Below are 10431 nucleotides of genomic sequence, written 5' to 3'. Positions count from 1 at the left end.
TTTTTTTGACAGATAAAATTTAGAAAATATTACAAATTGATACAATTATCCTTTTTTGCGCAATCAAATAAATGTTATTTTCAAACAAATTATGCAAACTCTACACATAATCAAAATTATGTTGCATTTCCGAAAATCGTTTTTATTAAAGGTTTATTTTAATTTGTTGCTACTTACTACTGGACCAAATTCTTCAAATGCATAAATACGATCTAATCCCACTAACTGCCGATAATCGTTGTAAGGTCTCATACCATGATCTCTGCCCCTCTGGATGTTAATTGAAGCTAAATCGACACCAAATGGATTTCCACCTTTGAACATATATCTGCTTAACTAGAAAAATTAACATCATTCAATTTTAATATGGATGCAGAACAACAATTTAATAGATACTAAAAAACATTTTGTCAATCGTTTTAGTGTGTTAGTATTCGTAGGTCCAAAGAAATTTCCCTGGATCTAGGATTTTTTTTTCAGTTTTATATAAAATCTAGACGTTTTTTATGTGTAAGACAAATTTCAAACAACAAGCCTAAAGAAATTGAATGATTTAACTAAGTCAAAAACAAATACTTTTTTTAAATAAAGATAATAAAATAGAGTAAGCAACCTCATCCGAAATGTGTTTCTTAAAGAAAAAGGAACAGAAAAGGAAGGGTTCTGAAGATCTTTTGTCTTTCAGAAAATACTACAAACGGCACAGTGAACGCCATCTGTAGCACGATGCTACATTTTAGGATTACGTATTTTTCAACAAGGTCCACTTGTGTGGATATCTACTAGCTGAAAACGAATCCCGGCGTAGCCAACCTCAACGTGATAGACACGTTAGCTTAATCGAATAAAATAATTCGAATACAGACCACTTCGAATTATTTTATCTTTTGTCTTTGTTTCTGTTTCATACACACTCATGTAGTTAGTTATGCCAGTCAATCAGAAGCGCCATTAAACAACGATAGAGAAGGAATAATGGGTGAGTCATACTCTTTTTCACCTCACGTCTCACCTTAATTTGCAGGGCTGCATACCTGTATGTGAGGCAGGGTAGGGAACTCTATTTTGTTATGTCTATGGTTGTGTACTATCGAGCGACTACTGATGACCATATATAAAGGATGGACTTTGAACTATAGAGCAGTAGAAGCACTAGAGAAGAGAGACTAGTATAGAAGTCCAATGCTGGGTTAATAATCCGGACTTCGTTTCGGATAACATGTCGGTAAATCTCGAAGCTTCTGTCATCCGACCGGTAGTTGTCGCTTCGGAAAATCAACCGTTTTTTTTTTTTTACAAACTTGGCTTACAACAACAAAGTAAAAAGACTTATGCGTTCTATGATCCCACCACTTCTACTATTTACCCCTGCCATTACTGCGTTCACTCTTTGCTCCGACTCAATACAGCGTTGAGGCGCTCATTTTCATAGCAACGTCATCTCCTGGTTCTATTTAGAATTTCTTACTCACGTTTTAGTCCTCCATTTGAATTGGACTTCTATACTAGTCTCTCTTCTCTGAGAAGCACCCTCACGAACTTTTGCAGCCCCACTTAACACATTTCGAGATGAGTTCGAGTTTGTAGGCGTAATAAAGACACAAGACGCTAGGGGGACTGGTTCCACTTTAGTTCCCTTGCTTTCGCATACGTATTATCAAAATCTGTTAAGGTCATAGAAAAATAACAAAAACGTTTGACTATGCTGGAACTTGAAATATCAAATCATCAGAGAGTGAGTGTTGTCTTTCACACCTTATGATCCTAAATATATCCGTCAAAAAAGAAATTAGTAAAAATAAATAAACAAATTTAAAATAGAAAGTATACATTCGACTGCGACTAGAACTCCATCCCTTAGCAGTCATCACGCATAACACGGATAATACATATGCGCAATCTAGGAAATCAAAATGGAAACCCCAGCTTCTTTTGATAAAGATATCAATAGGCTATTCAATCGAAGACGTCTATAAGAGACCATGGAGACAACAGTTGTTTTTTTGATGTTTTGAATACAAGGATTTTCACGTTTTCATTAAAAGTTTAAAAGTTTTTAAACTTAAAGTATCATTAGTGATTTGAAAATGCGGCAAATAACCTAGAGTATGTTCCTAAATAGAAACCAGTACATTGGTCAGTATACAGGGCCGGATTTTTCCTGAATGCCGCCCTGGACACCATAAAAATTTCGCTCCATTACCCATATTGCACACAAAATGAATGAGGGTTCAGAATACTTTTTGACTTTCCGCTATAAAAACCACTTATTTTTCAAAATTAGGAAGTTATTGATTTCAAGCCGAAATCGAGTATTCATCAGATCTGGACGTTTTAAAATCATAGCTAAAGCTTAAAAGCTACACCAAATGCTGTAAATCTTATCAAAATTAGTTGATTCGTACGAGAGGGCATCACGCGGAACTCGGGCTTACCGAGAGCGAATACGTCCTTACCATCGCCAGCAACCCTCTCTAGCAAAAATCACATCGAGGCGTAAAATGGCCAAGCACCGGACATACAGAACTCCTCCTTCAGCATTCTGAACGAGTCCCTTCATTGCCAATGTGGAAAGACGATGTGCCTTCTTCTGTCAACTAGGCTCAAGTATCCGATTCAGAGCCACCCCCCACTGCCGCTGACGGCTTCACAGAAGCCGGGAAGAGGCATAACAAACGACAAAGAAGTGCCATCTTTCTGTCTTCGAGCTCTTCAACGTCCTCTGATTCTGAGGCAGAGACCGTCACAACTAGCTGAGACACCAAAGCCCCCACCCCATCGAAATCCGCCAAAAGTCTCTTTGGCCGAAAATTATTTGCGCCACACGTCGGGCGATAAATACCAATGACTCTATAAAAGTCTATCCCAACTCCGTGGACGATTTTCGTCGACTCTCGCCGTTCCTTGACGAATCCAAACTTGAGTTTCCTACAAACCAACTTAAACAAGACCGCGATGTCCATGTTGTCCTCCGCGGAGTTTGCGAAGACATCTCCACAGACGATATCAAAGCCAAACTTGTTCACAAAGACTTTGCTACGGTGTCCACCGAATGTCCAACGGTGGAAAAATCCGGCCCTTAGTGTCCGTTCATCTGGACAAAACCTCTCCAAAGTCTAAGTCAACTTTCGAACTTGGCAAGGTCTACGTGCTCAGCATAAATGTTAAACCAAAAAAAGTTACTAAAGACATCCCACAATGGCGTTATATGAAATTCTTCCACACGGTTAAATACTGTCACGCCGCCTGGGTCTATTCCTTCTGTGGTCGCAATCACATCACTGCCAAATGAAAGGCAAAGGACAGAAAAAATGCCACCCCTTCCTGCTCTAATTGCAAAGGAAGTTACTGCGCCACATACCGCGGCTGTCCCAAGGTTCCAAAGAGAACCGTACCCCCCCCCCCAAATCTACAATACCCGCTAACACTCAAAAGAACATGCAACCAGCGCCCCGTTCAACAGTCCTCCCCAGAAAGACGCTCCTCCAAAATTCCTACGCCAGGGCAGTGACAGGCGCTCCCCCCTCCCTCTCAAAAACGCAATGCGTTCCCAAACACCCCTGCAGCTTCATCTCTCGCACAGAGAATTCAGGCCCTCGTTCAAACGATAGTAGCAAGTCTTGTCGCCGTCCTACAAACGCCCTCCAATGTGTAATACAACCCACTCACATAATCTTCGTTTAGTTACCTGGAATGCACAAAGCGTTAGAGGTAAATTGACTGAACTCGAACGCTTCCTTAAGCATAAGTCAATTGCTGTTGCTTGTACCGCCGAAACTCATTTGTCAGAAAAAATCAAACTTTTCGTCCCAAACTTCTCATCCTACAGAAGGGACCGTGAAAACGGCGGTGCCGGCGCCGTGACCATTCTTGTTAGGAACTCTTTAAAGCACGGACCTATCTCTTTGGCCACAAATTCCTTAGAAGCAGTCAGCATCGAAGTCTCACTAACATCCAGCCCTCTTAGGATTATCTCTCTATACTCCACCCTTTCGGACATACTCCTTCCTGAACTCCCCCTTCGCCTCCCCCCAGGCGTTTCAACTATCGCCGCAGACGATTTCAACGCTAAACACATTTCCTAGGGCTGTCGACAAACCAACAGTAAAGGTCCCTTCCTTCTTGCCAAAGTTCTCGACTTCAACCAGTTGAAGCACCCTCTGATCCCACGTTCCTCCCTGCCCCCCACAATTAATTCCCTGACATCCTTGACATTTTCATCACAAAAAATGCTACACTTTCCACCGATCCTATCGTACTTGACGCACTAAGCTCGAACCACCTCCCAGCTCTAAATCAACAAACCCCTAGTGCGGACCTGTTCTGTGAGCGTTACCGAAGCTACCGAAGAACTAGACAACGACCGGCCTTTCGCTTGGTTTCACACAGTCGTGGACCTTTCCCCAAAGGAGAAACCAGGAGGACCAAATTCATCTGACGCGAAGCCCAAATTCAAATTCACCGGCAGTCGGAAAGCAACACCGCCCGTAAGCAGCTGTTTCCGAATTCTCCACGGAAGATAGTGTGGATCGTTAGCCTAGATCTCGTCCTCCGGGAGGACAAGGCCCCGAATCTGCAACAAAGTGACCAAAAGGCATTGGAAACTTTCATCATAAACCATGCAAATCTATTCGCTGATCACGGACTGCCGACGCTGCAAGTCGTTCACCCACCGTATCGGCTAACTCCCTCAAAAATGGCTAAGCTACGGAAAGAAGTGGAAGAGATACTGCGGAGCGGCATAATCGAAGAATGTGATAATAATGCCCAGACTCGACGGCAGCACCTGTTTATGTATCGACTACCGTGGGTTAATAACTGAGACGGACACATTTCCGCTGCCGCGCATAGACTACCTACTGCAACAGACCATCCGGACTCCTTATATGTCGTCTATGGACCTTAAGGCAGGGTATTGGCAGAACACGGCCACTAGATAATACCAGCGGAAAATCGCATTTGTGACTCCTTTTGGGCTTTACTAGCTCAGAAGAATGTCGTTTGGCTTGAAAAATGCTCCGGCTACATTTATGCAACTAATTAACATGTTTAAGAGTGGATTACAATACATCGAACTGTTGGCTTATATAAACGACCTCATTTTACTATCTCTAACCTTCTCACGGCACCTGAAGGACCTAAGAAATGTTTTTGCGCGGATGCAAGAATTCCACCTGCCCACGAGTCGTCCAAAATGCCGATTTTGTTGTCCAGAGATACGATACTTGGGGCATATCCTTATACAGCAAGGCAGTCACAGTAATACCAGTAAGGTCTCAGCAAACCGTTCTCTACCGTCGCCCTGAAACCTGAAACAGCTGCAGGGATTCCTACAAACCTGCTCATGGTACCGCCGGTTCATTAAAGGTTTTGTGGGTATCGCCCGCCCTCTCAGCCAAAGAAGGATGCCGCCTGAGAATGGTCAACACAACAATAACGCGCCTTTGATACCCTCAAGAAGCGGCTAACAACGTCACCAATCTTACGGCAAGCAGACCTTACACAGTCATTCACCTTACGGACAGATACAAGTCGACATGCCTAGGGGGCAGCCATATTGCAGGGAGAATTCCGAAACGAGAAGCCCTTGCAATCGTCTGGGCCGTTTCTAAATTTCGCGGCTACATCAAGGAGTCGTCAGTAGTAGTAGTCACCGACCACCAACCTTTAAAGTGGTTAATAAACTCAAAACCCCTTCCGGAAGGTTGGCTCGTTGGGTCTTACAACTACAGCCGTACAACTTAGTTGTTGATTGTGAACAAGGCAAACGTCATCGCCAATGAACTGTCGAAACCTCCAGTATTCGAAGAAGACGAAAAAATGGCTTCATGTCCGGTCAACAGTGGAATTTCCAGCGAGTTCGTTCGGGAAGGCCAACTTCAAGATCCCGATCCATGTCGAATCTTGGAAGCTTTCATCCAAGTTAGCGAGCCCGAAATAAGCAGACACCTCGCACCTCGGTTACCTAATATCCCAAGGGGTACTATACCGATATACTCCCGATATGGACGCTAAAGAGCCCCAGTTAGTGGAACCAATCCAGGAAAGAATGGATATTTTGCGAAAATATTATGACGACCCCACAGCCGGTCATTACATAGTGGACCGTACCTGGTAACGTATCGCCTCCCGGTATTTTTGGAACGGGATGAGAAGAGATAACCATTGCCACCGCAGAAGCTTATGCCCTGATCATCCTGGACGAGACTAGCCCTGGGTATGGAACTCCGAGAAGAATGATCAGTGACGATGGTACACAATTCGTTAGGGGGGTGATGCAGCAATTGGCTCACCCCCTGGGGATCACACAATGTCTGACCCCCGTGTATCACGCAGCTGCCAATCCCGTAGAGCGGAGGAACCGAAATCAAAAAACGCAACTCGCGATTGCGACCCCGGACGATTTTGATGAGTTTGCTCAATGGGACGAAGTGCTTCCTAGTATTCTAAACACCGCCCACTGCAGTACCACCGGTTCACGCCGGCTCAGCTAACATTCAGAAGGGAGTAACGCATTCCAGACGACGCCCACCAGGATCTCCGGACCAAAATCCAGAATGGCAATTTTGTACCAGAGCATCATCTCAACTACCTTATTTTAAATAGAATGCTATAATTTTTATGACATTTATAAACTCATAAATCGACTTTGATCATACAACTCTATCTGAAAAATTAGTAGTTTTCGAGANGGAAGGACCTCTGAAGAAGTTCGCCACTCGTGCTAACGAAACGTTAGAAAGCAACTTCAACACACGACGCCACTTAGACCCGAATCAGAACAGCATTAGTTTAAGGGAATTTTTATTTAATTTAATTTTTGTGGTAAATGAATTCTTGTTATTTAAGGGTTACTTGTACTTTACATACTTGTGAATAACTGACAAGAAAAAATCTTCCTTTTTTTGCACTAAACTATTTTTTTTGTTTATATATCCTGTTTTTGTCGTGAGAAACTAGGGAAATATAAGGAAACTCCAGTAAAAGACCAGCGAATAGATAAACTGATTAGCTTCTTGCCGCCGTAACATGCGGTAAAGAACTTCGTCTCAAAAAATGAGATTTTCTGAGAGCAGAACAAGATGAAAGATTGGACTCGGCTACACTTATTTTAGACGTCTGTTTTGGAGAGTATGTAAGACAATATCGTTAATGAAGTGCCAACAGAAAAAAATATTGTACATGAAAGTGAAAACATACAAAATCCTAACACCGAAATTCCACATAGAAACGTTTAAAAAACTTAAAACCGAAAAGTTGGAGACGCAAGAACGACACCTTGGGTGCCGAAACGCGTTATATGTATAGTGCAGTTTCACAGAGCTACGTTTAATTTTCTTATACCTACATACTCATAGCAACTAGCTCAGCCCGGGAGCTCGTCTCATCGGGATCAGCTTGAAATTTTGGAGTAAAACAGTATTCATATATGTATACAATACGATGGCAATCTTTTCAGATCGCTTGCAAAACTGAAAGGGATGAAATTTGCAAGGCGAATTTAAGGTAGGTACAGGCCTGACGCTGGAAGCTGTCGGAAATTTTAAAATGGCGTGGATGCGCGGTGGCAAAAGTGGGCAGTTTTAGGTATAACGACTGCAGCCCTCATTTTTCAGTATTCCTATCAGGGACGTAGATTAAATATTTAAAAATAGGGATCAGTGAGCAAGTAATAGATAGACAAACAGAAGAACTCATTGTTGATGTTGGTGTCAGTGATAGAGATTCCCATGATGACAGTGAATGTGAAAACTAACTATAAAACAAAAGCAATAGGTTAATTGTTTCTTTTTGATAAGTCATGTTTTTACATTATTTTCTAGTACGCTACTGTCCTATCTGTAGGTATTAATACTATAATTTACGCCTACTGAAAGCTTATTTGTGTATCGGTTCCAAGTGATTTACCCAAATAGGTCATAAATTGGTAAGCACCTGCGCGACCGCTCGCCAGCTTCCTTCGTCAGACCTGTACTTATTGCTCGTTATGTCAAATTACTTACACTTTTTAAAATAAAAAAGGAGACTGCGGTGTTTGAAATTTCAAATTCACTTTCTTTAGATTGCTGAATTTGAGATAAATCTTTGCTTGTTTTTATTATGATTATATTTTAAAGTTAAAAGTCTCGGCAAACCCGACTTTCTCATTTTTAATGTGCGTCTAGCTGGCAGGAACTCATTAATCTTCATTCTAGGCATGTGCGAAAAAGTCAACCATGATGATCAAGGAGACGTTGGTTACTAAAATCTACCAGCAATTGTTAGTGGATCAAGAAATCGGCGCCAATTATTGGTTTGCTTCTATGTAGGCCTAAGTTGAGGGACAGGTTGATATAGTCGTAGATCGGAATATTGGTGCCATTTACTGCTTGTAGCGTGAATGATGATTTCTGACGTTGCCCAAGTATTAGAGACTTGAGATATACGCAGATATCAGCACCTGTGTCAACCAAAAATTGTAGGCGTGTAGTTCTGTCCGTAACGAAAAGGCGACCTTGTCTAGGGCGAATATCACTCGTCGCCGCTAGTGATCTCCATTGCGGTTTTCCAACCGCATTGAACTTGGAGGGGCACACTTGAGAGATTTGTCATTAAATCTCTAGTGATAATAACATTGACCCTTCGCTTTTCAGCGCAAGGTGGACCACCTACATCGACGGTTTCCCTCCCCAATACCCTCAGGGTTTATCTTCCCACTCGATAAGGGGTATTAGTCGGTAAAAATCCGACACTACCTCCCCTCAGAAGATGTCTTATGAAGATTTCCCTTCCTCGGTAATAACTAAAAAAAGAAAACATTTGTCCCACTGTCACTGTTTGCGCGGCACTTCTCTACGCGAACGCGACCGGAATCGCGTGGGTCTATTTTGAGGGAGTTAACTATCTCTACCAGATTCTGTATTGGAAGTTACACTGGCTATAGTGAACCAAGTCAATGATGTTGTCAGCAATTTCTACGATGTCATCCAGGTCCTTATCTTCCATTGCGGCAAGGATCGGCTGGATGTGGGTTGGGGGGCGACCAGACCATATGGTTCGTAGAAGGTTGTCGGTGATAGTGGTACCGCCTAAACTGCGAAAGATGGCGCAAGAACTGAGAGGGTTTGCGGTCGTTAAGTTCTCCTTTTTCGAGTAGTTGCTTGGTGCGTGCCTCTTATGACATACCAAATCGCAGAATGAGCGCTGCCTTGATTGTGCTGTATGGTTCTTCCGCCGAAGGGTTGAAAATGATGTCACGTACTTCAGCGGCATATTGGGTATCAAGATTACCAAATACATACCCAATTTGGTAGCTTCCGAAGTGATCGCAGAGGTATCAAAACTGCAGTCTGCCATGCAGAACCATAACTAAGAGGTCGACGGATGGTGGAACAGCGGCAGCTGAGGACGGCATGTTGATTCGTTTGGTTCGCCTGAATTACCCCTTTGTTAACACAGAGCTGTATATGACGACGATCTACCCAGTATGGGACCCTCAAATAGTCTGTGGTCCATTGGACGATGTTGTAGCTTATTTCTCAGATGATGGCACAGTTGCTTGTCGGGGTCACCAATGTCGCGTGCGTGACGCTAACAAATAGAGTTTCCAATCTCCAGCTCTACAGTCTATTTGCTGGATGATGATTATGGCCTATTTACCAGGTCAATAGTCAGAAGGAAATGAGTCTGTTTGCGAGACTGATTTATTTGACATATTTACACAGTATTTATACTACAAATATTTACATAGAATAAATGTAAAATGTTTATCTGACAGTTTGGTCCTAGTTCGATGGTTTCAGTCAAACGACAGCGACAATAGGAATGCTGAGTCGCTTGCATACATGTGCATGTATGTACGAATTATATACTATATGGAGTGTTTCCACAGTATCTATGGTTTACTGTGATCGGCGGTTATTGACATACTTCCTGTTGTACACAACACATCAGCTTGGAAGAGGCCGCACTAAGATGCCCGGCTGCCCATGTTCTATTAATTTTGTGTGAAAAGTGAAGTGAAACTTTTATTACATCGTCTGAAATTTTTTCGTCCATAAATCACATGTTGCATTACAGCCTGTCGCGAAGTAGGAGTAAAAGTGAAACGCGCTCGGCAGAGCAGCCAAAGCATGAGCTAACCGTGTAGCATTTATATTCTCACTCATTCGTGCAAGTGCTCCGCGGTATTTGTGTGTTTTAATCGTGAGTTGGATTATCTTATCTACTATTTATTTTAGCATTGTCATTCCCTTTTTCCAATCATTAACATAAGATTAAGAACGCGATTTTAATTTTAATACCCTAGATCGAATAATTTTCCGAAAATTGACAGTTAAACGCCTACAATCCGAAAAGTTTCACGTACATCCTGTTTTCATAAAACCACACAATTTTGTTCTTTTTTTCTTTATTAATTAATTTATTTATTACTAATTTTTTTTGACAGAA

At 42.2% G+C, this 10431-nt stretch overlaps 1 protein-coding gene across 2 annotated transcripts in view; it reads right to left on the bottom strand.

The window, feature by feature from the left end:
- Nucleotides 1–10431, bottom strand: part of LOC108735994 (chorion peroxidase) — a 65148-nt gene that overhangs the window by 22001 nt on the left and 32716 nt on the right. For both annotated transcript variants that reach the window (XM_025976457.1, XM_025976458.1), the window contains one exon: nucleotides 178–336. In XM_025976457.1, the coding sequence (XP_025832242.1) occupies nucleotides 178–336 (159 nt within the window). The remainder of the gene's footprint in view (nucleotides 1–177; nucleotides 337–10431) is intronic.

This window comes from Agrilus planipennis, unplaced genomic scaffold (assembly GCF_000699045.2).
Source record: "Agrilus planipennis isolate EAB-ADULT unplaced genomic scaffold, Apla_2.0 scaffold75, whole genome shotgun sequence".
In the NCBI taxonomy this organism is placed as follows: Eukaryota; Metazoa; Arthropoda; class Insecta; order Coleoptera; family Buprestidae; genus Agrilus; species Agrilus planipennis.
Note: the sequence above shows the minus strand (reverse complement) of the source record. Positions and strands in the feature narration are given on the sequence as shown.